At 48.3% G+C, this 26,951-nt stretch overlaps 12 protein-coding genes across 12 annotated transcripts; 5 read left to right on the forward strand and 7 right to left on the reverse strand.

Moving 5' to 3' along the window:
• Positions 1 to 453: 453 nt before the first annotated feature.
• On the reverse strand, positions 454 to 2,118 carry C8Q69DRAFT_475397 (hypothetical protein). Its single transcript, XM_028631194.1, has one exon. The coding sequence runs from the start codon at positions 2,071 to 2,073 to the stop codon at positions 730 to 732; it is 1,344 nt and encodes a 447-aa protein (XP_028482824.1). The 5' UTR covers positions 2,074 to 2,118; the 3' UTR covers positions 454 to 729.
• Positions 2,119 to 2,534: 416 nt separating this feature from the next.
• Positions 2,535 to 3,321, reverse strand: C8Q69DRAFT_509136 (Nitroreductase-like protein; the record flags this gene model as incomplete). Its single annotated transcript, XM_028633063.1, has 3 exons — positions 2,535 to 2,740; positions 2,809 to 2,923; positions 3,013 to 3,321. The coding sequence occupies 3 exons, from the start codon at positions 3,319 to 3,321 to the stop codon at positions 2,535 to 2,537; spliced, it is 630 nt and encodes a 209-aa protein (XP_028482825.1).
• Positions 3,322 to 5,221: 1,900 nt separating this feature from the next.
• C8Q69DRAFT_61759 (hypothetical protein) lies at positions 5,222 to 6,220 on the forward strand. The gene has a single exon (XM_028633840.1). The coding sequence runs from the start codon at positions 5,402 to 5,404 to the stop codon at positions 6,098 to 6,100; it is 699 nt and encodes a 232-aa protein (XP_028482826.1). The 5' UTR covers positions 5,222 to 5,401; the 3' UTR covers positions 6,101 to 6,220.
• A 139-nt stretch (positions 6,221 to 6,359) lies between these two features.
• On the reverse strand, positions 6,360 to 7,546 carry C8Q69DRAFT_509138 (inositol-pentakisphosphate 2-kinase; the record flags this gene model as incomplete). Its single annotated transcript, XM_028633064.1, has 2 exons — positions 6,360 to 6,554; positions 6,659 to 7,546. The coding sequence occupies 2 exons, from the start codon at positions 7,544 to 7,546 to the stop codon at positions 6,360 to 6,362; spliced, it is 1,083 nt and encodes a 360-aa protein (XP_028482827.1).
• A 1,782-nt stretch (positions 7,547 to 9,328) lies between these two features.
• On the forward strand, positions 9,329 to 10,404 carry C8Q69DRAFT_61804 (YkoF-like protein). Its single transcript, XM_028633842.1, has 4 exons — positions 9,329 to 9,543; positions 9,785 to 9,890; positions 9,983 to 10,085; positions 10,140 to 10,404. The coding sequence occupies exons 1-4, from the start codon at positions 9,463 to 9,465 to the stop codon at positions 10,204 to 10,206; spliced, it is 357 nt and encodes a 118-aa protein (XP_028482828.1). The 5' UTR covers positions 9,329 to 9,462; the 3' UTR covers positions 10,207 to 10,404.
• On the reverse strand, positions 10,135 to 12,347 carry C8Q69DRAFT_61863 (PLC-like phosphodiesterase). Its single transcript, XM_028633843.1, has 3 exons — positions 11,730 to 12,347; positions 11,453 to 11,628; positions 10,135 to 11,369 (listed from the first exon to the last, which is right to left on the reverse strand). The coding sequence occupies exons 1-3, from the start codon at positions 11,918 to 11,920 to the stop codon at positions 10,603 to 10,605; spliced, it is 1,134 nt and encodes a 377-aa protein (XP_028482829.1). The 5' UTR covers positions 11,921 to 12,347; the 3' UTR covers positions 10,135 to 10,602.
• A 918-nt stretch (positions 12,348 to 13,265) lies between these two features.
• On the reverse strand, positions 13,266 to 15,812 carry C8Q69DRAFT_509141 (hypothetical protein; the record flags this gene model as incomplete). Its single annotated transcript, XM_028633065.1, has 1 exon — positions 13,266 to 15,812. The coding sequence occupies one exon, from the start codon at positions 15,810 to 15,812 to the stop codon at positions 13,266 to 13,268; it is 2,547 nt and encodes an 848-aa protein (XP_028482830.1).
• A 192-nt stretch (positions 15,813 to 16,004) lies between these two features.
• C8Q69DRAFT_61991 (hypothetical protein) lies at positions 16,005 to 16,964 on the forward strand. Its single transcript, XM_028633844.1, has 5 exons — positions 16,005 to 16,243; positions 16,409 to 16,487; positions 16,554 to 16,614; positions 16,672 to 16,703; positions 16,805 to 16,964. Exons 1-5 carry the CDS (start codon positions 16,212 to 16,214, stop codon positions 16,832 to 16,834), a joined length of 234 nt encoding a protein of 77 aa, XP_028482831.1. The 5' UTR covers positions 16,005 to 16,211; the 3' UTR covers positions 16,835 to 16,964.
• A 26-nt stretch (positions 16,965 to 16,990) lies between these two features.
• On the reverse strand, positions 16,991 to 18,040 carry C8Q69DRAFT_475446 (ubiE/COQ5 methyltransferase). The gene has a single exon (XM_028631195.1). The coding sequence runs from the start codon at positions 17,880 to 17,882 to the stop codon at positions 17,064 to 17,066; it is 819 nt and encodes a 272-aa protein (XP_028482832.1). The 5' UTR covers positions 17,883 to 18,040; the 3' UTR covers positions 16,991 to 17,063.
• A 235-nt stretch (positions 18,041 to 18,275) lies between these two features.
• Positions 18,276 to 21,179, forward strand: C8Q69DRAFT_62122 (putative C6 transcription factor). Its single transcript, XM_028633847.1, has 5 exons — positions 18,276 to 18,789; positions 18,895 to 19,191; positions 19,246 to 19,664; positions 19,715 to 20,610; positions 20,671 to 21,179. Exons 1-5 carry the CDS (start codon positions 18,737 to 18,739, stop codon positions 21,118 to 21,120), a joined length of 2,115 nt encoding a protein of 704 aa, XP_028482833.1. The 5' UTR covers positions 18,276 to 18,736; the 3' UTR covers positions 21,121 to 21,179.
• C8Q69DRAFT_62117 (L-kynurenine hydrolase) lies at positions 21,179 to 23,051 on the reverse strand. The gene is made up of 5 exons (XM_028633846.1): positions 22,988 to 23,051; positions 22,676 to 22,910; positions 22,281 to 22,618; positions 21,737 to 22,214; positions 21,179 to 21,656 (listed from the first exon to the last, which is right to left on the reverse strand). The coding sequence occupies exons 2-5, from the start codon at positions 22,854 to 22,856 to the stop codon at positions 21,238 to 21,240; spliced, it is 1,416 nt and encodes a 471-aa protein (XP_028482834.1). The 5' UTR covers positions 22,857 to 22,910; positions 22,988 to 23,051; the 3' UTR covers positions 21,179 to 21,237.
• Positions 23,052 to 23,269: 218 nt separating this feature from the next.
• Positions 23,270 to 24,918, forward strand: C8Q69DRAFT_62075 (Indoleamine 2,3-dioxygenase). The gene is made up of 3 exons (XM_028633845.1): positions 23,270 to 23,676; positions 23,741 to 24,361; positions 24,418 to 24,918. Exons 1-3 carry the CDS (start codon positions 23,383 to 23,385, stop codon positions 24,793 to 24,795), a joined length of 1,293 nt encoding a protein of 430 aa, XP_028482835.1. The 5' UTR covers positions 23,270 to 23,382; the 3' UTR covers positions 24,796 to 24,918.
• Positions 24,919 to 26,951: the final 2,033 nt, after the last annotated feature.

The following is a 26,951-nucleotide window of genomic DNA, read 5'->3' on the forward strand; positions in this document are numbered from 1 at the left end:
ACTAACTGGTCAACCAATATAAGACGTCTTGCCGCGGGCTGATAAGGCCGCCCCCAAGACAACGTGCCCCCAACTTTATTTACATACTTGCACCAAGTTCAAAAGTTCTGGATTCATTCACTAAATTAACATCTAGTATCAAGCGTATTCTGCGCGCAACTTAACGTCTTTCCCAGCCTTTTATGAAGTATCCGTTATCTTGACAGTACCAATCAAGAATTCGTCATTTATCAGATACGCCGCTCGTGCCATAATCGTAGATATCTCGTTGTACCAGTTCAGTTTCTCTGCTAAAAGCCCCTATCTTAGTACCAGGCCAGAACGAACTATGGAGGAACCGAATCAGCTTAATGACGAGGTGTATGAAAAGCACGACAAGTTCCGGGTTTTGAGAGCCTTATGGGAACTGTCCACGAGATCACCGTTCTCTACGGCATGGTAATCCCTACCTATCCAGGGCCTTTTGAGGAATGAATGTAATATTCTGCCATCGAATCAATTTCGAATTCGGACAGTGGAAATAAAAAACATTAATTGATTCATTACGACCATGATAACCTAGACATTCCTAAAACTCCAGAAGCAATCTGTCCTCGGGGTTTATTCCCCCTTTAAGACTGCAATGTAGCCTAATACTAATGATGGTATCGATGAAAAGACAAAGACAAAAAGAATGAGAGCATACAGAACTCCCGAAAGGTACCACTCGCGTAGATATAGATATATCTCCTACGATGGCTCCTGCCTCAGCAACTCCAAGATCAAATCCTGCGTGCGTTGGACAGCGTCCAACTTCTCCTCAAGAGCAGCGCGACCCTTTTCTAGTTCTCGCCGGAACTCCTCACGGAGCTCTTCCTTAAGTTCCTCGAGCTTATTCGAAGAAGATGGAGCACCGGCAGAGTCATCGGGAGAATCCGCTGAAGCGTCCCTGTCTGCAGCGGCTTCTGGCTCCGCGTTCGATGCCGCCAATGCTGAGACAACAGGAGATGAGCGTGGGTTCGACGCTGCCGCGTCAAGATGCTTGTTTAGCTTGGTCGTCAAAGTCTCTACAATGGCGGAGGTGACGTTGGGGTCTTGCGGCACAGGCGAATACGGTGAATAATAGCCTCCCTCCCTCGCTGCGTCTCCAATACCAGCCAGAAGGGGTCTCGAGGAGAACATAGTGTCGAACCCCGGGGGCAACCTCACTCCTTGTGAAGAGCCGGGGTGATGCGGATGCGTTGGAGTCATTGGAGGTGCCATATATTGATTATCAGACGGACCTGTCGGCGCCCTCCACCTGTCCGTGGCCACTTCCCACGGCTTCCATGGACGGTCTTTTCTCTTTCTGCCCTTGCGCGCATCGCGATTTTCAATCCGCTTGGCTTCGGCCTCTTCGAAGCGTTCCCAATTCGGAATCCAAGCATCAACAACAGCCCGCCATTCAGGGTTCGATGCATCCTGGCCTCCATTTGCTCTCTGCTCGGACAAGAATTTGATGCGCTGTTTAGAGACGATTTCAACCTTGCGCCGCACTGAATGCCATGAATATGGATGACCCTGTTGGCGCGTGAACTCATTCGTTACCGTCTGCCACCAATCACACAGCTTGTTGCGTTCTCCAAAAGTGGCCGCGTGCTGGTTACAGATCTCAAAAAGACACACTTCCTCCTTCGTAGTCAAGCGTTTTCCATATTTAGGCGTACTCTCAGCTGCTTCCGCCCGTGCCGCAAAGCTGGCGAGAGCAGTTCCGGAATCTTCGCCCTGCTGAGCGCCCGGAGCGCTCAGAGTAGAGTAGTCGTCATCAGCTGGAGCATCTTGCTGAGTAGGACCCCTGGAATCAGGACGGCTATCTGAATCATTGTTGCCAGAGCTGGCCGGAGTACCTGGAGCCGGAGAGTCTACGACTGGAGCAGGGTCCGATGCCCGAGGCCGCAGGGTGGACGATATAGCAGGCAGCGTGTTGGAAGTACGCTGAAACGCAGAGGGAAGCCACCGCAGTTGCGGGACCTGGTACGAAGAGGAAGACCCCGTAGAAGTAGACGGTGGATGACTTCCAGAATGCGTGTCAGCATTCCACGGGAAAAGGGACATCTTTTAAGATAGAGCAGGCGTGGCTGGCCCAGATGTAAGTAGTATTGGTCGGGAGTTGAAAATTTTGAGATGGCGTTTCGAAATTTTCAGCTTTGTACGGCGACGCACAGAGTCCATTCGCCAAGACAAGTAATTTTTAGCCCGGCCGTCTTCCCCACACGGCATTTGCGCAATAATATTCGTTTTGGTCGACACATTATTATTCTTTAACAACTACGAGTCGATATGTTTTCTATCATTAGTCAAGTCGCTACATCCTTATGATCTCTTTCGTATGCTCATAAGGCGGTTCTTTATTCTAGACTAATTCCATCACTTCCATTCATTGCTAAATAAACGCGCCTATATCTATCGATGTACGTGTACATACAACCCAACAGCTGCAGGGCCAGCAATCGCCGCTTGTAGTAGTCTATTTCTACTCTATAATAATTACTACACGAGCCAATATCCTGCTTTATCTAGATCTTTCCGTAGATCTTGACGCGCTCGTTGATGGGCTTTTGCGTCTTCTCGCCGGGCTGGCCCTCAGGCTTGCCAAAGACAAGCTGTGCGATCAGCTTCCACTCTGCAGGGACGTTCCACTTCTGAGCAACCTGGGCGTCAATAAGAGGGTTGTAGTGCTGAAGGTTGGCGCCGAAACCGAGGGACTCGAGGCCGACCCAGACTGTAGGTACAGGTTAGCGAGGAGCACTTCCAGAAATATGGAAACAGAAGATGAAAAGGGAAACATACGGAAGTACTGGTGCATGGCATTGGAGTCCCTGGCCCAGGGCTCGAAATGGTCCTTGTAGAGAGCGAATTTCTCACTGAAGGGCTTGATGTGAGCCGGGTCCTCGTAGAACAGGATCTACAGATGACGCGTGGTTAGTCCATTGACAACTTTGTAATTCAAAACCCAACAGAACAAAAAAAAGCATGACAGGATTAAGAACTTACTGTTCCAACAGCAGCCTTCAGACCCTGCAGCTTGGGCAAGGTCTGGTTCTTCCACAAGTCCTCAGGGATGGTACCTGTCTTGACAAGACCGGCGAAGACCTCGATAACTACGTCCCACAGCTTCTCGTGCTCCTCATGCAGGAGGACGACCAGGCGGGTCGACTGGGTGTTGAACGAACTAGGGACATTTTCGATGGCAGCATTCACGAGCTCCTCGATCTTGGCATCTGGCACGGGGCTCTGGTTGGAGAGCTTATAGATGGTACGGCGGGCCTTGGCCAGCTCGATGAGGGTGTCGGTGTGAGCCATTATGGGGGGTGTAGCTGCGAAACGGCGAGTATGGGAGCAGGAGAAGGATCGCGAGGGGATTGTGACAGACAACAGAGGGGCAGGCCAGCTGGTCTGACTGAGCGCGGGGCACGCGCGAGTAGATATAGGAGAGGTGCAGCGGACGGAACCCGCGACAAAGAGTAGAGTAGAACGAGATCGAACCACCAGACTGGAGGCCATAGTATATGATTGGATGTAGAGATCTAGGATATTGTTATACAACGAGGCACTGTTAGTTTGGTGTGATAGAGACCTTCAATTGGTGGCAGACATTCAGCGGATAAATGGCACAAGTGTATATACCTAATCCACGAGACTTTAGCGGGATGGACGGACTGCGGAAGAACTCCTCGCTGGTTATAAATCGGGACGGAATTTGCGACGGCAAGCCTGCTTGTCGGGAGTTCTAATAGTAGCGGCTCTCTATCGGCTTCGATGGCCCGGAAGATCGGCGGGGCCTGCTTGCAATCAGAATTATCAGATTGTCTTTGGTGTCCGACTAATGCAGCTCGGGACAGAGTAGTTAAAGTAGGTTCCCATGACTAGGTAGTTACCTTACATGAGAAGAATCAGTACAGTTAATGACATGTACACCACAAGATATCTGGGGAAATCCGCACTAGACGTCTCAAAATACACCTCAACAACGGTATAGGTAGAATTGTGCCTTGGCTTATGAGGCGATTCATTCACATCTTCATCATTTGCTTATATCGTGCGAGGGTGCTATATTGGCCGAGGAACAAACCAAGCTTCTTCGCCTGGAGAGTATCCCTTGTGCGTCTGAAATTTGAATAGACCACCAACAAACATTGACTTGCTAGATATATAGTCAACTAGGACAAATCATACTGCCTATTGCCCAACACCTTCAACGGGAAGGTCCAGAGCGTATAACTTATAAATCTGGGTATAAGGTCCCTTTGAAGACTGGAGAGAATATCATATGCATAAACTTTATAAGTATAACGCCTGTCCACGCAATAAAATAGATTTAATACAGCCGCCTTTATTACCGAAATAAAGAGGGTCATATATACCAGAAATAATCTTCCTACCTAGCTAGAGAACTTGAGGAGCGCATACACTCGAAGAACCTGGACGGTAGGTTTATATAATGCATCCATTTCCAACTTAAAAGGTATTAAAAACTTCCAAGCAAGTACTGCCAGCTCCTATTTCCCCCAGAAGTAGGGGGTGATAATAAACATAATAATCCAGCTAGACGCAATTCCTTTCTCACGCCGAGTTCTTATTTTACGCTTATGCAAAAATTGAAAGTCACGGGCATTGAAGCGGTAAGATATATAGTTGAATTCAGAATTTCCAGCCCTTCGCGTAAGAACTGGAGGCTTTGAATATTCATTTAGAGATTGCTCCGCTATAACCGTAAAAGATTACCTAAAGTAAATAGACACTAGATAAGCTTTTCTACTGATAAATCAATCATGAAGAATGGCTTCTATTCTGTTGTAAGTTGTAGCGCAGATAGCAATAATAACAGGTCACAATGCGCTTGTTCTTTAAGTATGCACCGACATAGATATCAGCAGCAGGAGCAAACAATCGATAATTTCCACCAGATAAAAGATATATCATCCATACATATCGCTTCCAGCCAAATATTTGGTGATTTCTATGTCCTTGCTTGTTCCTATTACTATATCCGCGCTTGCCAATCGCAGACCCCTTCCCCCGGCACCGGATATTGACTATAGGCCTTTACCGTATCTGTGGTAAATCAAAGCACCTTTCCTAGTTCCCCGCTGAAAAAGGGTTGAACTAACTAAGGCGAAATAATATGACAATCGAAACTGAAAGTAAGGGTGAGCAGCCCTTGTTTCCAGAATGCCGCACTAGAAGCAACGGCGGTCATGGATACTTAAGACTCGTCTAGAGTTTCAAGCTAAGTAGGTAAAAGACACACCTTGGAAAAGCCCACGCGCGCAGACTCCGTATCAAGGATCAAACATCTCACTATTCTCTTCTTCGCGTACGATTAAGAATAAAATATCATAGTAACACCACGGGGAGCAAAAACAAAAAAGCAAGAATAAAAATGTCTCAATTCTCCAATCCCACTCATTCCATTCCTGAAATCTCTATTCGCGCTCCGTCATCAATCTCAACCTCAACCTCAAATGATAATACCAAAATCCCTTCTCATCCACCTCCTCCAACGACTTTCCTAACCTCCTCTCCCTGGAGCGTGACATACTCCACCCTCCCAATATGGAGATCCAAACGCAACGTCAAAATCACATACCAATCTCTCCCGCAAGGGTTTCTCGATGATCAGGTGACTTATCAGACCTGTCAAGGAGGTAGTGTGAAGACTGTTCATGGAGTTGATCGTCCTGTGTTTATGTCTGGTCAGCGACAAGATCTGGATAAGCATGGGAATGCAAATAGCGACTCTGATGCCGAGGCGGGGAGCTGGGCTTATCATTGGCGGGGGAAGGGGTGGTTGATGATTGCGTCTTCGAAATGGGAGGTTCTTGGGTATGGGTCTGTGCCTGGGGATGCTGATGGTGGTGGTGGTGGTATGGGCGATGAGGGGCAGTCGATCGATTGGGCTGTTACTTATTTCGCCAAGACGCTGTTCACGCCTGAAGGCATTGACATCTACTCGAGGCCGAGTGCAAAGCTTCCTGCGACGTTGGTCGAGCAGATCAAGAAGGGGCTGAAGGCAACAGGAGATGAATCATTTCAGCGGCTGGTGGGAGATTTGTTTCTGGTCACGCATGATGAGGGTTAAGATTCGTTTTAAATGATGCTTGGATTGGGAAGTTGGCGCAGGATAGAGCCCCAAGCCAATTCGACGAATTATATTTCTGGTATTATGGTACAGGCAAAAGAGAACACCTCCCCTCCCAATCCGATGAAGAACCAGACCACCAACTATTGCAAAGTCACACAGAACGCCCCGACCATCTACTATACAGCTACCCTGTATCCGATATAATGACCGCCCCTATGGCTTCAAACCGTTGTTAAATGGACATGCACATTAGTTATTACTTGAGAGCACCACGAACGCGGTCCAAGGCGCATTCGCTCTGTTCCTGGCCTCGTCTCTCCCCACGATACCAGCCCTCCCGGATGAGGCGATTCTCGATATCGAGCCAATACTGCGCTTTACCTCCCGCAGCTGTTTTGAGATCCAGATCCCCAAGGCGGGACTCGATCGGTTCATTTTCGCTAAAGGGCATCTGTGACTGTCAGCGGACTCGGTTCCACGAAAAGTATTTATGACAGCTGAAATTAAGACTTATGGAGTGCTTGAGCTCTTTGGAACGTGATTTCGGTTCCATACCTTGATGAACATGGTGCAGTCCCGCAAGGTCATCGAAAGCGACATGTCATTCGACTGTGCTGGCTGCCCGGAGAGGCCTACTTCTTTCATGACTCTCTGGTGTTCTCGTAGTTTCAGCAATGTACTATTCCGGTACAGGAAACGTGCCAACCGATATCTGTCTGCACAGCCCTTAATAAAGCGAGTTGCACGCAGCACATCCTCCGGATTCTCCGACACGAGATCGAGAGGACAGAATGACTGTTCTTCCTGACCCCCAGTCTTGCGAGCGTCGCTATTTTTCATCTCGCGTAGAGCGCAGGTCCGACAACGCCTGGCATTTGGTGGAGCAGAGGGAGACTGGAAGAGCCACTTGGGCTTGAGTTCCGCCAGAGTGGTTCTTGGATCATGACTACAAGTCATATCTGTAATCAGAAGGCCAAAAGGCTCTGTTGTGGATAGATAAACCCCGTGACGCTTTTTTGGGCGTTTTCTGAGTTTCTCATCTGCGCGGAGCTGCTCATTACATTTCTGAATGAGCCCTTTCGGAAGCCTAACCAGCGTCTGATCAATAAGTTCCTCTGGGCTGAAGAGAGGCCGAATGATCCTGTCGAAGTTGCGCGCGGTTTCTTGATAGGAAATGCCTGAGGATATGTGCTTACGCAATCGAAGCAGCTTTCCTTCTAACGGCTGACGATCGTCAACATCCTCTATCTCGGTAGGTGGAGGAGTCCCCGAACCATAATGAGCCTTTTCTGACCCTATCGATATCTCCACAGAGGGCGCAATGATCCGATATACAATATTGGCACCACCCTCTGCTAGATAGACCAGCTGAGCTCCCAAGGGAAGCTCTAGTGTGAAAGGCCCCGACATTCGCTGCATCGAGTTCTCTGTGGGAGTCCTCATTCTATCCCACACAAACCTAATCAGGTTCTATGTGGAGAGAAAAGGAAAAAAAGTATGTCGTGATGAAGTGGCTCGTCGGGTATCTGAATAAGTGGGACCGAACAAGTCGCAGCCAGAACTCAGATAAAGTTCCGAATATGCAATTATAAGATGCAAGCAATAAACAGGGCAGCAGCAAACAATGCAGAATAGAATTTCCCTCGTGACGAAACGCGGGGAAATAAACAAGACAATAGCCTCCCAAAATGCAAGAAAAAGTAGCAAGCCCAAATGCAGGCTTATACGAACAGGGAAAGGGGGAAGGACGTCTGTACAGAACAGTCCGTGGCACCACAGAATTGGGTATTCAAGAGAAGCTTCACCGGTCCACAATACAGATGCACTACTCTGAAGTAGCAACGGCTGAGGATGTCTGAGCGATAGGCTCTATAGGACCGTCACGGGAACCCAATGGCGTTGGCGGTAAGATCCAGGATCTAGCGATGCAGGCCGATGCAGGGTTTCGCTGTCTTTGCATCTGTAATACCTTCGATCTCTCCATGCCAACCAGGGGAGCCAGTTCCCTCGTTAGATCGTCGGACAAGGCAGACCAGTGGGCAGACTTGCACGGAGATGCTTCGTGTGCGATTGGAGAAATACACGGATGCCGAGAAGCAATGAGCTCGCCACAGTCCGACGGAACGATTGGGTTTCAGAAATGTGTTTTACAGGCAGATGGATCGGCCCGTAGCGTCAGTGAATAGTTTGTCCTGCAGCACGAGGCAGACCACAGTCTGTCGAAGTATATACGGGGGACACAGTGGTAGATATGCCAGTTTTGGCAGAATGTTGAAGTAGTGAACGTGGTTAGGACCCGGCGGATCTTAAAATAGGAACAATTCGGTTGCACGGGGGCCCCTAATTCGAAATTGTCTTGGAAGAACGAATGACGGCATCAACAGGCGCCAGTAATGAACGGCAATAAAGTTGGAGAAGCTCTGGTGGCCAGATGCCTGGGCGGTTAGACCAGACGCTGACTCGGTCGATCCCCCAAGTTAAGTAGAGCCAGTCTCTTTTTAGGCGGTCGGGCCCCTGGAAGGCTTCGAACAGCTGAACCTTGGACGCTGAAACTAGGTATAGTAATGGAGGTTCTTTGCAATACGCTCCGCCAGGCCCAACGCCTGGGCTGTCACGAGCTGAGCTTCAGCTCAATCTTTTCCCAGAAGGAAAAGAGCTCCAGCGAATCTGATGCAAGAACAGCACCTGGAAAGTATGACAGTCGAGGGTAGTCTAGTTGTAAATTGACCGAGGCTGGCTGGCTGGCTGGCTGGACCAGAATCTTGCAGACTCACGATCTTGCGTCCCTCGGAGATCGTGGCACTTTGTAGTCCGACTGCCTGGATAGCGGGTTTCTGGAAGACGCAAGCGCACGTCTGAGACCGGGATAATTCTGGGGGAGCCCTGGGGGAGATTCTTTTCTTTGGTCTTAGTTCGAGCCTTAAGACTTTAGCTGGCGTTGAGCGTGAAGCGAGCTGGTTCGTGCGCCTGATCGAGACCGGCGGTTGCTGCTTCTGCCCCGCCACTGCCGTCACTTAACTGTTGTCTATTATTATTATCATTATCGACTACAGAACGAACTTGAGTACTTACCAGAGACATTCTCATCATCCCATCTGATCTCAGCAAACTATCCTCCCCGTTCTACTCCGTACTGCCGTTCCAGTTTGCTCCATCCGTCCTGCGACTCCTCGAGGATCTCTCCCTCTGCAAAAGCGAAATTATCCCGTGGACCCTCGACACGCTATCAGCCTCATCTTGCCAGTCGTCGATCACCACGAGCCATACGGTCCGCAAGGCAAAACTAGTCTGACACAACAGGGTTCTTAGACTAATTAATCGATCCAAGTATCGTGCAGAGCGCTCACGCCATATCAACCATGGCATCCACCTCGACGTTAGATAACATTGCTTCTATCCCCACGCCGGCGCACTGCACGGCCGATTTCTGCCTGATCCCGGTAGGTGCTCGCTTTCATTCCGTATTTCGATCCTGAAGAATTTTAGTTGCATGTTTTCAGTACTTCTTATGATGTTCTTTCTCCTCCTGGCCAGAGAGGGACAACAGTCCATTCCTTCCTGATAAGCCTGTGGCTTATCTACGGAAGTGGTTCTGCTCAGTAGTTATAGGGAACCGCGAAGTATATATCATAATTAAGAAAGCTCACTTGTTGAATGACATACTAACCGGCTGAAATCAAGATGGGAACGGCATCCCCATCTGTCTCCGCCCAGGTGGCTGACGTGCAGCGCCTCGTGGAGCGATCCGGCCTGAAGTATGTGATGCACTCGGCTGGCACCACTTTGGGTACGTCCTCAAGTCTTATCCATCTATTCAGGCAGTTCCTCCTGTACAATTCGCGTTATACACTGACTGACCTTAACTTCCCATTGCTATAGAAGGCCCCTGGGATAAAGTTCATCAAGTCATCGGCCAGGCGCATACCATCTTGCATGAACAGGGCGTCCTTCGGATTCAGACGGATGTTCGCGTTGGAACAAGGTTAGTTGCATGAGGTATATTACTATCCCTGTTCACCCTCTGAAACTTTTACAGGACGGACAAGCACCAGTCGTTCGAAGACAAAGTCAACAAGATCAACCAGTTGTTAGGAAAGCAGTAAGGAATACAGATCTAGGGGTTGAAGTACGCTCCTCTCTGGCGTTTGATTGCTGGATTAATACGTAGCGGATTATACAATAGGATCTACTATTTCCAATTCGAAACCATGAATAATATGCTATCTACCAGATGAATCTATCTACATCATCAACAGAAGTGGACGAGCAGTGAACTCAAGAGGATCCTTCCTGTTTCCAACCTCGTGATCTCAAGCAGCATAATAACACAACCAGTAACGCCTCGCTATGCCGAATCACGACAGATTATATGGTTGCCGTGCAATTATCATCCAATGAAAAGCAATATAGAAATACCCAAGCTTGACGTATAACCTAGAAACCGCAAAGAACGAGACCTTATTTTGAACGGTGCTGTGAAATGTATACCCAGGAATAAATCAGAGCGAGATACCACCATTGAGCAGACCGCCCCAGTTACCACCAACCCAGACCCAGTTTCCGATCGATGGTTTTGCGCCCATCTTGACCTCATCGACTAGATCAACCAAACCCGAGAAGACGCCAGAGCTAGAAGAGCTGGAGCTAGACGAGTCAGAGCTCGGAACGGGAACACGTCCCACAGCACTGGTAACATTGTTCAGCTTATCAACGGTGGAAATGGCCGGGCCCTTGTTAAAGAAATCGACCAGGATGAAAGTTGGCTGGCGTCCCGAGTAGGTTTGTTTACAGGTCGTAGCGGCCGTCCCGAGATTCCCTGTACCCCCAGACGGAGCATTTGTGGTGTCGATGGCGTCGACATCGGGAATTTCAATTCCCAGCAATTCCTCCTGATCTAGGAAGTGGTTCATAAATGGGAGTAGTCTCGAAGAAAAGGCCGACGCAGTATTTCCTTCGACAGATGAGGGGCGAGATGGAAGGCAGGAGAAGTTCGCTGCAGCGGTGACGTCGTAGGGGTTCTCGAAGATGAACGTGAATTCGTCCATCAGGTAGGGCGCAACGGTGTTCGACGACGGGTCCAAGGATGCAATGAAGGTCATCATTCGAGTTCCGTTGTTGATCAATTCCTGCAGCGTAGGCCAGGTGGTGGGGGCTGAAGACTGCGAGGGCGGCGTGTAAGCATATTTGACGATGCTGGCAGCTTCAAATTCGCTGTTGAGGTCAGAGGCAGAAGCGTCGTCCGAGTTGACCAGAAGTACAGTGATCACTGCGTACCGCAATGGGTAAGTATCAGTAACCATTATTTTTTTCCAATGACCGTTGATTCCCGATTCCACAACAAACACGCACCTTCATTAGGATTATCATCTAGCCATGTCTTGATCGATGATAACCATGCACTCAATGTCCCCGCGTCCAGTAGATCGCAGCTCGAGTGGCAGAGATGCCACTCATTGTTTTGTTTGTGCACCTGTGCCGTCACCAACCGTACACCCGCATCCAGCTGAACCGTCGTATTGAAGAATCTGTGCGACAGCCAAGTCAGTAAAACAAATTAAATCATCTTAAAGACAAACCCCAGAGGCAGGTTATCAAGATCGCATTCCCACATAATGATAAGACTTACTGATTCCCCGACGTAGAGTAGTCCGTCGACGCATCTCTCACGAACGGACTGTCATGTGCTCCTAGATGTGTGATTTCTCCATAAGATTTGGAGCAGAGATCGGGCGAGTTATTGCATGCCGTCGTTCGTGGCGCGAGAGCCTCTGCAGAGACGAGAGGAGCGAGGAGCGCTAGGAGACCTAGTCCTAGCATTCTGAATTGTGAATTGTGAAATTTCTCAACTGCTCTGCAGTAGTTCGAGAAGAAAAACCCAGAACAGAACCGGGTCTGTAAAATAATATATACAGAACACAAGTCTCCTGAACTGTGTCCAATTGGGGACTTTTAGCTGGCTGGCGACGGGTAGATAGGGAAACGCGCAACAGGGGCGATAATTAATCGATCTATCGCGGTGTTGGAATCGCACGATGGGAAAAGCAGGACATCAAAGGGGGAGGACGAGAAGGGAAGATCAAAAGAGCACCTCAAACAAGAAAAAGGTCCTTGGTTCAACATCTCTCAGTCTGACACGCGCTCTGTGCCACAATAGAGTACGACAGTCACCCTACACTAATTAGCCCTGCGCCTCCCGCGGTCACTGAGGGCAACCACAGATCTCCCGCCAATTACGCCGTCCAGGACGATCTAATTACTCTCCCGTATTCTCCTCTTCTCTCTTCACCTCTCCTCTGGCAGGGTGTACGAATACAATAAATTAGTCTAGTCTATACCTATAGATACTTGAAAATGCTAAGCTGTCCCTCTAACAGTTTACTTCGATTCTGTCAGTTATTCTATTAATTGACGCGAGTCCCTTCTGTGACAGTTGGTGGATTTGTCTGACTCTTGCTATTCTTAGTAACAGCCGCGTCGGCAAAAACACAAGCCAACCCAATCCTGACCCGCTCACTTTAAAGGCAATAACTAAACCCCCCGAATGGAGACTGTAATATACATGCTGCCTTGTTCTTGGATCCATGAAGAAAACATATGGTATTTACTCTTACTGCGGTATTTGTCCATGTGATTAATCAAACCCACCAAAAGAGGACAACAAGGTGGTGGAGAAGGGCCGTGCCGATCAATCACGATTTGCTTCCCCGGCTGTCGTAACTGAACTCTCCGCTGTAACTTACCAGGTCGCAACGGCAACGATGATCAATAATGATCCCCTCAATCTTCCATGCGGGCTGGTCAACTCTACCTTGATCATTTAGTTATGTAGTTTCCTCAGTACATTCGAATGGCGTCAGCTGCTTTACATTATTCTTGAAGATTGTATGCCCTTGGTAACAATTCTATTAGGTCCAAGCGCAGTTATAGTAAATGGTGAAGACGCCAGATTTCCTGCTGCTATCCTGGCCATTTAAAGAGGAAGTATACTCCGACATCAGTATCAATTATAATATGAAGCATTTGTCTCTATGCCAAGATAGGGTATATATAGTCTGACACCACATGATAATATACAGAAACGAAACCGAGCGCCAGCCAAGTCTAGGAAGAGAATAGGAACCATATCTGTAATATACAAGAGCACTTGTTGGATGTGTTCGCTTCAAATGTGAGGCTGTGTTCGGTAGAGCCTATTGTTCCAAACCAGGCGATGGCTCCGCCGCAGCGACATCATTGAGCTTCGCGGGTTCAGCAGCCCTTGGAGATCGCGACGCTCCTGTCCGAGGAACAAGGAAGGCCCCCAGACCTTGAGCATGTCCCCAATGACCCTCGTTACATCGTAAGGGTTTTCCCGTCGCAGCAGTCGGTTCATCCGTCGGTTGGAATAACGTGGTGGACCAAAAAGCACGGCTAGACGATGTCGACAGGCTCGACGAATCCATCCCGTTTCCAGTCGAACCCCTTCTCGCTCGAGATCACGAAGAAGTACCAGCCCACGGACCCAGGGTACGAGATTCAGGCCTTCCACTCTCAATGGATTATATACTTTCGAATCAACATTGCTTGAAGGTCGTAGCTTGAAGCCCCATGCCACAATAGCCATTTGCATCCTTGGGTTAAAGACGGCTCGAAGCACATCGCCTGGAAATGCTGGCTCCGTTATGGTGTTAGTGCCCATGACTGTGTTCCTTGCGGACGAGGCGACGAGATGCGCGACAATTGCCTTCCTCTTAGACGAATACCGATGGGCGAGCCAAAGAGCGAGCTCACAGAGGTCACTCCAACGATTCTTCATTCCTAGGCGCTTCAAAGACTCAATCCAGATGTCAGAATCCACAGGCACACCTGTTTCTGCGGCTCTCCGCAGTACTCGAGTCACAAAGCCAATCTCGTCGACCGGATGGAGATGTCGTCTCGGCGAGGGACCCATTCCTTTTCTCCGGGGACTGAGCACTTCTTGGATCATGAAGTCGATGCTCTCCTTCGAAAGCATCCTTTTGCGGATGAACATTTCGTCCACAATACGGCTGGCTGAGTTCCATTCTCCAGCGTTTATGTGTTTCCGAAAATGGATGTTGAACAAGTCCGGGTCCTCTTGGACTAACTCGACCAAGATGGCAAGCGTCATGTTGTATTGGCGCCAATCTCGAGCCATGTAATATGATACCAGAAGCGCCTCTTGCGTGGCTGCATCCTCGAGTGTGTCTGGATGTTGGTCGCTGTGGAGTACATCGTACAGCACAATGTCCCTGTTCTCAGACGCTAGTTTCCGAACAACCCTCGAAAACACTGAGTCTCCAATGGAGATGCCGGCCTTCTGTAGACGTTTGATCTTCTCCAGAATATCCTGCGAACCATGAGCTCTCAGCGCCATCTCCCGCAGAGACTGCGGCCCGATAGCAGAGACCCCGAACATCTGGAGGCCCCCAACGATAACATCAGACGTAAAAGCTTTTGTAGCAAAAAGCCGTGCTCCGAACTCATCCTTAATTGGTCGTTCCTGGGGCCATGAGACTACAGCCTCATCCTTCTCCGGCTGTTTCTGCGGCAGTGGCTGGTCTTGCACCTCCAGTTCTGGGAGGAACCGAGCTTGGCAATACTCTTGGAACTTCAGACGCATTGTAGATTGATGTAGCTGCTTGATATTATCGAGCAAAGGTTGCACTTCGTCAAAGCTGTGGGGATGGTCGCCGCGTTCAACTAGAAAGTCGTGCATCACCAAAGCTTCGAAGACCCGTCCACGCTTCATAAGAGCGGGAACGACTAAGCCGTATACTCTCTGCCCCTCGACAGAGCGGCATATACCCTGGAGAGCCCGGAGCCCGGTAGATAAATGGTATGATTTGCCGTTTCTGAGACCGGAAGAAGGCCAAGTGATACGGCGTGAATTGCACTGTAAAGCCCGCTCCAATATCCGCGTCAAATCATCGACGTGAAATAATTGTCTTTTCTGTAGTCTTTTATGCCACTGAACAGCCTGTTTTGGCCGGTCCCGATCCAGAAAGCCGCCCACAATGGCTTCATAGAACCTGCTCCATTGCTTGCCGCTGGTTTTCTGTAGCTGGAATGCGTAATCCACCAGATCATGCAGAAATTTATCTCGGACCAATGCAGCATCAACAAAACTCTGCCAGAAAAAGTCCGCCTGCTCTCCTTCCACAGGGAGTGATATATCAGTATGCCTCGCTGTTAGACCTTGCCAGATGTTTATCGTGCCGGCTTCCCCATAATGACGCTGGCGATACCGCAGCAGCTCCTCCCAGAGAACAAAATCATTTCGAAAATGTGACTTATCGACCAATCTGCTCCCAATATCGTCCAAGTGGCCTATGTCTGATTCGTATTCCAGGTTTTCTGGCACCAGAGTCCAGTCTGCAGCAGACCTCCGAGCTGCCACCGGATCCGACTCATGCACCGCTTTCGATTCGACGAAATGTCTCGCATTTTGGGAAGAACCGAGATCGTGTATCCGAAGCTTCGATTGGAATTTCGATTCAATTCGCGCTTGATTGGGTGAAGGTTCGCTATCGGCATCCAACGCGGGAAAGGGTTCGTGAGCAGCCACAGCGCGACTTGCTCGACGTGTCTGGCATCGTATGCACCGCTCTCTCGAGCCCAATTGTTCTATACCGATGGATGTGCTGATAAGGATATCTAGAACCGAGACAGCTGATGGCCTCTTCAAGAGCCTCAGAAGAGCTGGGCGCATCAGGTGTAGAAAAGAAAAGAAATAAGAGCGCGAATGGAAACTCAATCATCCTCATTTGCTTGATATACCATGGAATGTCATAGCGCCTTCTAGCCGACCACCAGGAAATTATCCACAGTGCGATCCTGCCGACGTTTTGATAGCAATAACCGCTCCGAAGAATACCTGTTCGCACTCACCTTTTCCATAACAGCCCAAACTCGATGCAGTTGTGATTAGCCGGTGTCACATCACGTGATGTGAGTGACTAATCCGGGTGAGCTGACGGGCGGACCGAAAGATTCCCGGGCAGAAGGTCGGACGTCGAGAACGACAGAGCACGATCACCAGCGTCTTCTTTCTTCCCATTGACTTGCACCACCGCCTCGAGTACCTATTCTCTCAGCCAGAACCGCCAAGATGGTTTCTCGCACTGTCCCTAGACTCGCTGGGTATGTGGATTCCGTCTACTTTTCGATGAGGGCCGCCTCGCACGATCCGTGCTAAGCATGACCTCAACCTCCCACTTTGACGTCTACACGTCAATTGAGCGAAACAAGCACCTTCAATACTCCAGACATGCATCAGCTGCTAATGCGGATCCTTTAACCTTCTAGATTCGTGTTCCGCGAGAACCGCGTCCCTTTCTACCAGCGCCTCTTCCAGCGTCACGACGGCAAGCGCCAGTGGTACAAGGTCAGTTTCGAGAAGGAAAATTAGAATCTACAGAATGCGGTCTGACACCCATTCTACAATTGATAGACCAACCGCAGTGGCTACATCCTTTACCCCTACTGGATCTCTACCTACGGTCTTGGTCTCGGTGAGTTCTCCTAAGCGTCGCTACTAACGCACTATGGCTGATTACTCTCTCCTGCAGCTACCACCTGGGCTATGTGCCGGATGGTCTTTGTAAGTACCATTGTCTATGATGTGTGATGCTAGTGGTTTCCGTGATGCCTACGGAAGCCGTTAGCAGCGACTTGAGAATCAACTGCTAACCGGTTCAATAGGGCCACAAGACTTTCTTCGGTTCGGACTAAGCGCGTTATTTGAAGGCAACTCTCATCCATCTGTCTATTAGGCGGCGGTGTACTTCTAATGCCGGAAGGATAGATTGTGAAGACTTGGTTCGCGATTGTATATAAGACAAGCAGGGGATCAATGAAGAATCTATCCGTTTACTGAGTTATTTTTGATCCACTATATTCGTGCCATCCGCGTATCTATGGAATTTGGAACCATATTGTTCTTGACCGGGCTACAGGATCTCTACTTCCGACAAATAATTTCTCCATGTGTCACCGTGAACCATCCATCCTTTGACCTCACCCACTCCTTCCAGCTTTCCGAGATCCGTTCTAGGTCGTCCTTTTCACAAACACCGCCATTCACCGCATTCTCTACGTACCCTGGCGAGATGACTCGCTCAGAGAACGCTCCACCCCAGTATTGTCTGTCTTGAGGTGAACTAAAACACCATGCACCCGCCGTGCAAGTTATATCATCTCTCGCGAATCCAGCTTCCTGTGCCCAGACATGAATATAAGACCCCGGATTTGGGTTCCCACCCTTTTTCTTCGCGACTTTCATATAAACGTCAAAGAAATCATCCAATCCCTTAAGTCGAGGGTACCACGTCATGTCTGCAGACTCGCGCGCTGCTACGATTCCACCTTTCTTAGTGACCCTCCGCATCTCGCTAAGCGCTTTGACAGGATCAGGAACATGCTGCAAGACTTGATGCGCATGCACAACATCAAAAGTCTCATCTTTGTAATTTTCAAGGTTTAGGACATCTCCCTCTGTGAAGCTGACGTTTTTGACGCCCGCTTGCTCTGCAAACTTGCGAGCTTCGCCAAGTGGTGCGTCCGTAGTCTCAATACCGGTAACGTGTCCGTCCGGGACATGACGGGCAAGATCAGTTGTAAGAGTACCTGGCCCGCAGCCTACGTCCAATATGGCCATGTTAGGCCGCAGGTAAGGAAGCAGGTAAGCGGCGGAGTTCTTCACAGTTCGCCACTGATGGGTGCGAAGCACAGCTTCGCTGTGGGTGAAGGCGTAGACATTGGATGCAGGTTGCTGGGACATGGTGATAAAGAGATATTTCTGTCCGGGGTATAGAAGCCAATTGTATGGTTATGGGTATGTTCCCTATCGTCTCGTTAGTTAGTGTCGTGCGTTATAGAAAGTAAGATCCGAGTCTCGGAGTCGGATGAAAACTCACTTTGGAGATTGATCAACGCAGTTATTGGAAATTGTCTGCAGAATAGGATAACATGATATTGGAGGTAGTAGATATATCGTTGGCCACTTTGCTCTTCTTATAAACATAATCTAAACACCGCCCCGCTTGCTTGTAGGAACTCCGGAGCGGGTGACGACACGGCACCGGAGTTCCGAACATCTCTACTCTAAAAGGCCCGATGAACAGCTAAACACTTCAAAATAGAGCAACATAACTCAAACATAAGATAATCTAAGCTGTATTTAAATCCGTTATATTATATATCAATGCTAAATGATGCCATGATATTCATATAAGCTCAAGCGTATTATTTTTACCGCTATGCAAGATAACCCCGCATAAAACTCTCATAAGCCGTAGACAATTAGCCATCAAGATCACAGATAATTCAATCATAGGTATTTATGCCAATGACAAGCTCAACCTAGTCTATATCACTCAGGAGCTTACTTGCCATAGATTCACGTCCGTTCCATCAATTCTTAGCGAAGTTCTCTTCCTCTAACTAGTTAGGTCTGATCGGATGAGCTTAGTCAGCTTTCTCTATCCTTTGACGACACCAACTATTTCCGGAATAATGCCGGCTCTTGAGGGACAGTAATGAAAGAAGGCCCGAAGCATTGACCTTATAGATATGGTGATCTGACAAGCAGCGTTTGATTCATGGTTTCGGCCTCTATGCATTCCTCGTTGTAGAATGCCTCCCGAGAGAACCCCCAAGCGAGTACGTCAAGCATGTGAACCATGTCGGTGAGTAACTACAACCTGAACTTTTAAGCACCAGCAGATACTGCCTGGTATCCGATCCTTAAGTAAGGTACTTATATCGCATCGTTGTACTGACATATAACATAGGCGTAAGAAGAATAAGTGCCCAGGAGAACAGCCAGTATGTTCGCACTGTGCGCGTTTACGACAGGAGTGCGTCTATGCTGGACAATCACGAGATTCAGTTGGCAACCGGAATAGTTCGGCGGAGAGGACCCCAGTAAGAGCCATAGCAGCTCCATATTCTTCTCGGAAATGGGTGCGTACTCTTTCTGTTGGGGTTGCCCCTTCTGAATCGTTCATGCAATTGATTGTATTATCTGGAAAGGAGGAACGCTTTGCCGACTTGGAAGCAAAGGTTACGCGAGTCCTTGAGTCATTAGGGTGAGCTTCTATCCTAGCTAATTGAGAAATAATCTCCCTAATGGAAAACTGCAGTCATCACAATGGGGCTGATAACCGCTCCGCTTCTAGACATCCAGGGAGAGAGGTGTCTCAGACACCAACAGAACCTACCATCAACATACCAGCAGTCGGTCTACCTCTTTCTCAAGAAAAGCTAGAATCACTGGGGGAATTATATCTTTTATACTGTGACTGTCAGCCCCTCCCGCTGTTCCACAGAGCCAGCTTTATGAGAACCCTTGGCAGCAGGGATCCTGAAGTCATCTATGCTATACTTGCTCTCACAATCCGATTTTCAGACGAAACTTTTTCAGCGGATAGGGATTTCTCTACTCTCGCTAACAAATATGCCGAAATGGCACGCACGCTTGTCATGGAGAGAGTATCAGAAGGCCCAGTTGAACTTTCAACACTACAGTGCCTGTGTCTCTTGAGTCTTGTGGATTTCACCAGTAAGATATCGTTCTCGTGATATTGGTCTAGTTTTAACGATAAATGATAGATGGAAATACACATCGGTCCAGCATACATGGCAGCCTTGCGATGAACTTAGCGCAATGTGCCAATCTCGGTTCTGAGAGGCATATGTTTGTCACTGATGTGGCTCGGGAAGAACGCCGCCGCTGCTTTTGGAGTATCTGCCTGCTGAAGCGTCTTCATGGCGAAGGATTCAGCATCCTCGATCTAAGCGAAAACTCACCTCCTTTCCCGGAAAGCACAGGCAAACCTCCAGCAGCTCATCTTGGCGAAAGGGGTGTTGTTCAGGTCAATCAAGCCAACAACAGTATGAAAGACGAAGGGATCGTCGGCTATGTGATCATTCTCAGTGAGGTATTCTCGAAAACAGCGAGATATGTAAGGCATCGTGGCAGACCGAGCCATATACCTCCTTGGTCTCCGCAGTCCGAATATTCTAAAATTATCGCTCTTCAAATGGAAGTGGAGACTCGAATGCCCTCTACACATCGTTTTAAGACCGCCAATCTCGCAGACAGATCTCTCGATGAACTCCAATCGAACAGAGATTACTGGGGTCCGTGGTTTCTGAACCAGTTTATGTATCACACTATCTTATGCCTGCTCAATCATCCGCTTCTGTTGTCATTAAGCCTCCGTAACTACCGGAGCTCCATACCGGAAATCTTCCTGCAGCATACATCTGACCTGATATACTCTCATACCAACTGGATTATTCATTTCATCAATTTCTTTGTCGAAAAGTCGTTCAGAGTCTCCGATCCTTTTCTCGGTTACAGTGCTGCGGTTGTGGCCACCATTGAGCTACAGTTAAGTTTCACGGAAGACCAGGAAGTTAGAAAAGGGAAGCAGGATCGATTTTGGAAGTGTGTCTATTTTGTCAGGGGATTTGGGGAGCAGTGGCCGCATATGGCACAGTTGGTATTCATAGACCTCCTGTCTATTCCTATATTACATGCTGATCAATGTGCTGGGTAACAGGCAGAGAGATTGGAGAAGTTAGAAGACGCCATATCGACTTCATATCAGTCAGACACCGCTGGAAACAAAGGCTTGTTGATTGACCTTTCGAGAATCTGGGAGATCCTTGAATATCCACCTAGCACTTCGCCAGAATCTGCTAAACGCCTTTTCGGAGAGAGTCTCTATTGCGATCCCCATATTTCCAGAGGCGAGGTATCAAATGCGTCACCATTGCCTGAACCTACCCGCCTGAGCTCACCACGAATGACCACACACGCAATGCCGCAGGGTCACAACTACATTTCGAGTCCGCCTATAGTTACTAACTATCAGGGAGGGCTCCCAAGCTCGCAAAATCTTCTACCACCCGTCCACGACGAGTTCTCCATACTGGCTGAGAACTTCTTTTCACAGGGACAGGATTTCCTTCGTGGCGTTGACGATTGGCCGAACATAGGTAATTTTTAAATTATCTGTATTTGTGGGTTTGCAACTATTTCTACTAGCTTGATCATGCCCGAAAAAATGAACATGCTTGGAAAGGTCATAGCAGGCGCAGGTCTAGTCGCCACTGAGGTGAACACCTTAGTTGGCCTCAAGTGCCTGTTTGAAGACCTGGCAAAACGACCACACTTCGGTAAAGCTGTTGTACAGGGGGGCAGGAGCAACTCGGATAACATCAGGTTCACGCTTGTCACAGATGATGCCGGCATCCTGCAGAGCTTGGGAAACCTTTGGAAGAAGCCCTGGCTTCAGGAGGAGACTCAGTTGAGCTCCACGTGCCATCGGGTCTGCAGGTGTAATGATACGGAATTGACGTGTCTCATCTGTTGTGCCGTCCAACAAGAGGTGCTCGAGGTACGCAGTTATGAGAACAGACTTCTTCCGGATCTCCACCATGGATGTCTCACTGAAGACAGAGAGTGCAGCGCAAAGAGATGCCAAGTCTATGGCAGAGGGGTTCGAAATTTGGAAGCCTCCTGCGCCAGGAATGGGGCGAAATTCTGTTTTGCGATCAAAGAATAAGTTTCCCTGAGTCATGCCCTTCATGGAACATATATACTAGCATATTTGGAAGACTTACTGTTGTCCATCTTGAACCTTACTGCCCTGTCACCACCATACCATCCGCTCAGACGGGGTCGATAGCGTGGGGAGTCTTCTCCCTGGCTGTAATCAACGACGCCATGTCTTTCATGGACGAAAAGACCACCCATGGACCCAGGGCCTGCATTTCCGTACTTGTAAGTACACCAGGCCGCAAAATCCACGTTCCAGTCGTGGAGTTTAAGTTCGACATTGGCATAAGCGTGCGCTAAATCCCAGCCAACGATGATGTTGCGAGCACGCGCATACTCAGTGATTGTCGGTATATCAAAGAGCTGTCCAGTATAGTACTGAACGCCGGGTAGAAGGAGGACGGCAGTTTCCTCAGCATGTTCATCAATGGCAGCTAGAATCTTTGATGTCGAGATAGCGAATTCGCCATCATCCGGTCCAAGGAAGACCATGGATTTCTTCGGGTCAAGACCATGCCAGGTGATTTGCGATTCGATGGCATACTATCTATGCGTTAGGATCAAGGGCTGGTAATTTACCGGTATAAGGAGTCTTCAGGGAATGCTCACATGGTCGCTGGGGAATGCCTTCCAGTCCAGCAGGATTTTATGCTTGGTCTCGGAGGGCTTGTAGAAACTTGCCAGCAGCAAGTGGAGGTTCATAGTCAACGTGCCCATAGCCATGACCTCTTTATGGGAAGCTCCGACTATCTTGCACATCTGTGCTGAGGCTTCCTCCGCTAGCAATTGCCATTGCTTAAGGGGTGAATCTTCCAGATCGGTGAAGTGGCCCAGCACCCCGATGGACGACCAAGTGTCGAGCTGGGCTTCCAGATACTTTGATGTGGCTTTAGGCTGAAGACCCAGCGAGTTACCACATAAGTATATGGAAGATTCAGGTGAGAGACCTAGAAAAAACATCATCAGTGAAGGTAGGGTTTATGCAGCAGGAAATGGAGGCATACCAGGCTTTGCTAGCTTCTTGGATCTTATGTTGGCTACCGAAGGAATAATGAACTTCTCTCGAAAGCGGCTTAGAGCATCTTCGGCATCAAGTAGCTTTGCATATCCAGCTGTCCCAGCATGACTGGGAAAGACTGGTTTCGTCACTTTTGACGCCGGGTTGAGATATGTTGAGTTCGTCATATTGCTAGCAATGAGGATGAATGGAGAATAGATTTGTGCGTCCCTCTGGCGTTTCTATAGATCACAGATGGTTAAATTGCTCTAACGGCGATCAAACAGATTCTTCGTGATTATGTATGTCCCGGAAATACCTTTGCAGTGTAACACCTTCGCTTAGAAGTCCTCGTTGTCGTCTTACACCATCCGCTTCCGCTTCCGTATCCGCCTTGGGAGATAAGCAGCTACCCGTCACTTTCTCAAATCATTCATCCGTGTGCTGCCATATGTTCACAGTTACCCCTGGTGGTATCATCCGCTAGAGATAACAGACTAGCATGATGATCCTGTGGTTCATGCACCAGATGCTTGTGACAGGTCGGACAAGCATTTGGTCTTTAACCCTCGAGTCCCTCGCCCCATTCCAAGTACTCATCTTTCTTCCTCGTCAATTTTTCTTTTTGGCAAACTCAAGCTTGATCAAAATTTTATCAAATAGAAGAACGAAAGCTCTTTTTGTTATTCACGTATTTATCTAGGCTGGTCCACAATGCTGGCAACACCAGGTGCGATTCTAGAGGACTATGCAGTTTCACTTCGAAATGGCTTTCTTCCGGATACAACACCTCTAGCTCATCTGCCCGAGCCATACTACAATCCCTGGGAAAGCATTGCAGCTGATCTCCCGGATCTTATCAGAACCGGAAGAATCAGAGAAGAAGTTGAAGGCTTGCAAATCCTTTCGACCGATAAGTTGCATAACGATGCGGAATGGCGGAGAGCCTATGTTGTCCTAGCTTTTCTCACACACGCTTATATATGGGGTGGCCAGAAGCCTAAGGATGTTCGCGCCCTCTGATGTCCTTTTCCTGCGTTGAATGGATAGAAAGCTCACAGAGTATATACAGGTCCTTCCCCCTGTGATATCTCGTCCGTTTCTGGAAGTCTCGGAACATCTAGAGCTGCCTCCTTGTGCAACTTATGCCGCCCTTAACCTCTGGAATTATGCTGCTCGCAGTCCAGATGGTGACCTTACTGATCCTGATAATCTGATGGTCACAAATTCATTCACCAACACGATTGATGAAGAATGGTTCTTGATGGTATCAGTTGCTATTGAGGCTCGTGGTGCAAAGGCTATTCCCATGATGCTCAATGCAATTGATGCTGTGAACATGAACGATTCTGTGCGTGTCACGGATCTTCTAAACGATCTTACCCAAGCCTTGGGAGAGCTCGCTGTCATTTTAGAAAGAATGTATGAGAAGTGCTCCCCGCCCGTATTCTACCATGAAATTCGGCCATTCCTGGCAGGAAGTAAGAACATGGCTGCAGCGGGACTCCCAGACGGTGTCTTTTATGATAGAGGCGACGGGAATGGCGAATGGCGCCAATACAGTGGCGGAAGCAATGCTCAATCCTCTCTTATACAGCTTTTCGACATTGTGCTTGGAGTCGAGCACCGGTCCACTGGCGAGAGAAGCTCTAATGCTGGACCCCAAACTAAAGACAGGCTCGGATTTATAGAGGTATGTTACTATCCGAACATTGAAACCTCATACAGAGACTTACTGGTATCCGGTAGGAAATGCGAAACTACATGCCCGGTCCGCATCGACGCTTCCTCGCCTTGCTGTCCAGGGTTTCAAACATTCGGCCATACGCTATGGCCCACGCCTCATACTCTGATGTCAGACGTGCATATAATGAAGCCGTGCTTATGCTTGGCGTGTTTCGAGACAAGCATATCCAGATCGTCTCACGATACATCATCATGCAGTCCAGATTGAAGGAGAACCACGCAGAAGCCAGACGTGTCAACCTTGCAACTGCATCTTCTGAAATGTCAAGCAGGAAGAATGAGCACTCTCATAACTTGCATGGGACCGGTGGCACATCCCTAATCCCCTTCTTAAAGCAGACTAGGGATGAGACTAGAGGTACAGCAAGGTACACTGATTGAAAGCGACAAGCGCTCTATTGCTATTCTGTCATGGTGTTCTATTAGGTCATATATGGCAAGCGATGACTATTTCTTGGTTACGGATCTTAACGTTCTCCCCTTTCTTTCGGCTCTTGTTTGGTTTAGCTTTAAGTATATTGTTTTCTTTGGTTTTCTTTCCATATTCTACAGTTGATGACGAGGTAATGATGAGATCTTGTTCGCTCGTAAGAGTATTAAAGTGAGAATCAACGAAACATCTCTTAACTAGCAGGCACCTTCTCTCAGTTTGAACAAAATCTCCATACCATTTCCACGTAGTTTTCTAGCTCCAGAACAACCGAATATCACAGAGTCATGAGATCCCAATAACTTGTATTCATCCCGAAGACTCACAAGGATCCCGACCAGTGTTCAACCATTCAGTTAAGTAATAGTTACTACTAGTTAAGTTATCTAGGTAGTACTACCAAGTATCGGTCACAAGCTACTCGGTGCTTCGAGGTAACCCGGATACGGATACGGATACGGAAACGGAAACGGAAACGGATGCGGAGGCTGATATGTTAACTCCGCACCGAAGTACAGAGTTACTGATGCACCATCCGCTAAGTTCTCCGTATACTACGGAGTACGGAGTACAGTGGGATGCATCCCACTGTAGGTAACGGCTTGTGGGTGTCGTCAGACCGTGCATACCACGGTAGGTCGTACCGCGTAGTAATTATTCCGTAACTCTCGAGTGATTCATACTGTTCTTGGACTTCGTGCTGACGGGACAGGGATACAAGTGCGATGTACCATCGTTAGAGTGAGGCAGTTAAAGTGTAACTTATGTGCATTGTTGTCCATGGAGGACAAGAATACGTATGACCAATTGTCCATCTATTTCTGTGATGGGGTCCAATAACCTATTATATCCGTGAAGACATTCCCGGCCCGAGAATTAAGTGCGTTTCAAGATTAATACGATAGTCAAGTCTATTTCAGAGATTATCTACAAATAGTCTATAGTATGCATGAGAAAAATACTATACAGTGTGTACTAAATGAGAAAGATGCGAACTTGATTCTCCCTCCAGAGTAGGATTAGGATGATATCCTGAGTCTGTAAACGCCCCCTAAGAGCAAAAGTCCGTCCCGACATATGTTTCTGAAAAGTCATATATCGGACCAGTAATCAAGCAGTCGGTATTTCGTAGTGTCGATGCTCGTCGGTTGCGTTATCTTCATGACGACTATAGCATATCTGCGGCACCTGAGTATCTTTACCCTAGCACCAGACTATTCATCAATCATGTTTCGAATATCGACATGCTCGTCATGCTCTGAATAGTCATATGCCGATTTAGAATATAGTTGAGTGACTTCGAACGGCGAGACGTATGCGTTTGGCTCATTTCGACGGATAGTAGTCGACTATACCGGGCCGACAGTTCATTCTCTTCTTTCGACACTCAGCTAAATCTGGTGGGGACTTGAATGTGACAATACCTTATGCTGTCGATCTTCGCCGCCTTGTTTCCAATATACGGTGATATATAGACGGCAAGCAAGCCAATATCCGCGCAACCACATTTTCCAACCTCCCACCTCACTCGTAGGGGAAGTTGTCGGTCCTCGGCTGGCCCGCATATCTCCCTTGAGGAAAGGTATATTCAGCAGAAAGATGGCTCTTTGCGGGCATCAATGGGGCCCACTCCGCCCATTTTGCACGGATGGCTTGCAGACTGAAGAGTTTCTTTAGCTTATCCTTGAATGACGACATGGCTTGGCTGCGGGGCTGTGTCGAAACGAAACAGTGGAATATAGTTATGGGAGATTATTTCTGTGGTTTGGTTTTGTTCCCCCAAAACAAACACATTATTCTATGGAAAATTTCTGGAAGAGATGCCCCCCTTAAATATCGACCTGACGTAACTTCAACGGCGCGGAAATCGGACCAATAGGAGCGAGCATTGGCCTGATAGCCTAGTGGGGCGCGTGATGTTACCTATTCGGGTAATCCGCAGATCTCTGGATTATATAATCCATGTACAGATTAAGTTAGCGTATAAGGTTCATACAGACTCCGGCCCCGAAACTGGGCCGAAAGCCGTTCATTTACTAGATTGGAGAGACAACATAAGAGTGTTTTAGTATGAGACTAGTATTTACTATCTGCAACTACGACCTGA

This window comes from Paecilomyces variotii (assembly GCF_004022145.1).
Source record: "Paecilomyces variotii strain CBS 101075 chromosome Unknown C8Q69scaffold_10, whole genome shotgun sequence".
Taxonomy (NCBI): Eukaryota; Fungi; Ascomycota; class Eurotiomycetes; order Eurotiales; family Thermoascaceae; genus Paecilomyces; species Paecilomyces variotii.

Coding starts and splice junctions, on each gene's coding strand:
- C8Q69DRAFT_475397 (XM_028631194.1), bottom strand. CDS start 2,073: ATGTCCCTTTTCCCGTGGAATGCTGACACGCATTCTGGAAGTCATCCA.
- C8Q69DRAFT_61759 (XM_028633840.1), top strand. CDS start 5,402: ATGTCTCAATTCTCCAATCCCACTCATTCCATTCCTGAAATCTCTATT.
- C8Q69DRAFT_61804 (XM_028633842.1), top strand. CDS start 9,463: ATGGCATCCACCTCGACGTTAGATAACATTGCTTCTATCCCCACGCCG. Junction 9,891..9,982: donor CTCGGCTGGCACCACTTTGG/GTACGTCCTCAA, acceptor CCATTGCTATAG/AAGGCCCCTGGGATAAAGTT. Junction 10,086..10,139: donor GATGTTCGCGTTGGAACAAG/GTTAGTTGCATG, acceptor AAACTTTTACAG/GACGGACAAGCACCAGTCGT.
- C8Q69DRAFT_61863 (XM_028633843.1), bottom strand. CDS start 11,920: ATGCTAGGACTAGGTCTCCTAGCGCTCCTCGCTCCTCTCGTCTCTGCA. Junction 11,629..11,729: donor TACTCTACGTCGGGGAATCA/GTAAGTCTTATC, acceptor GCTGTCGCACAG/ATTCTTCAATACGACGGTTC. Junction 11,370..11,452: donor AGATGATAATCCTAATGAAG/GTGCGTGTTTGT, acceptor TGCGGTACGCAG/TGATCACTGTACTTCTGGTC.
- C8Q69DRAFT_61991 (XM_028633844.1), top strand. CDS start 16,212: ATGGTTTCTCGCACTGTCCCTAGACTCGCTGG. Junction 16,615..16,671: donor TACCTACGGTCTTGGTCTCG/GTGAGTTCTCCT, acceptor TCTCTCCTGCAG/CTACCACCTGGGCTATGTGC. Junction 16,704..16,804: donor CTATGTGCCGGATGGTCTTT/GTAAGTACCATT, acceptor CCGGTTCAATAG/GGCCACAAGACTTTCTTCGG.
- C8Q69DRAFT_475446 (XM_028631195.1), bottom strand. CDS start 17,882: ATGTCCCAGCAACCTGCATCCAATGTCTACGCCTTCACCCACAGCGAA.
- C8Q69DRAFT_62122 (XM_028633847.1), top strand. CDS start 18,737: ATGCCTCCCGAGAGAACCCCCAAGCGAGTACGTCAAGCATGTGAACCA. Junction 19,192..19,245: donor CGAGTCCTTGAGTCATTAGG/GTGAGCTTCTAT, acceptor GGAAAACTGCAG/TCATCACAATGGGGCTGATA. Junction 20,611..20,670: donor GGCCGCATATGGCACAGTTG/GTATTCATAGAC, acceptor GCTGGGTAACAG/GCAGAGAGATTGGAGAAGTT.
- C8Q69DRAFT_62117 (XM_028633846.1), bottom strand. CDS start 22,856: ATGACGAACTCAACATATCTCAACCCGGCGTCAAAAGTGACGAAACCA. Junction 22,619..22,675: donor CAAGAAGCTAGCAAAGCCTG/GTATGCCTCCAT, acceptor TGTTTTTTCTAG/GTCTCTCACCTGAATCTTCC. Junction 21,657..21,736: donor AAGGTTCAAGATGGACAACA/GTAAGTCTTCCA, acceptor ATCGCAAAACAG/AATTTCGCCCCATTCCTGGC.
- C8Q69DRAFT_62075 (XM_028633845.1), top strand. CDS start 23,383: ATGCTGGCAACACCAGGTGCGATTCTAGAGGACTATGCAGTTTCACTT. Junction 23,677..23,740: donor GTGGCCAGAAGCCTAAGGAT/GTTCGCGCCCTC, acceptor GAGTATATACAG/GTCCTTCCCCCTGTGATATC. Junction 24,362..24,417: donor ACAGGCTCGGATTTATAGAG/GTATGTTACTAT, acceptor GGTATCCGGTAG/GAAATGCGAAACTACATGCC.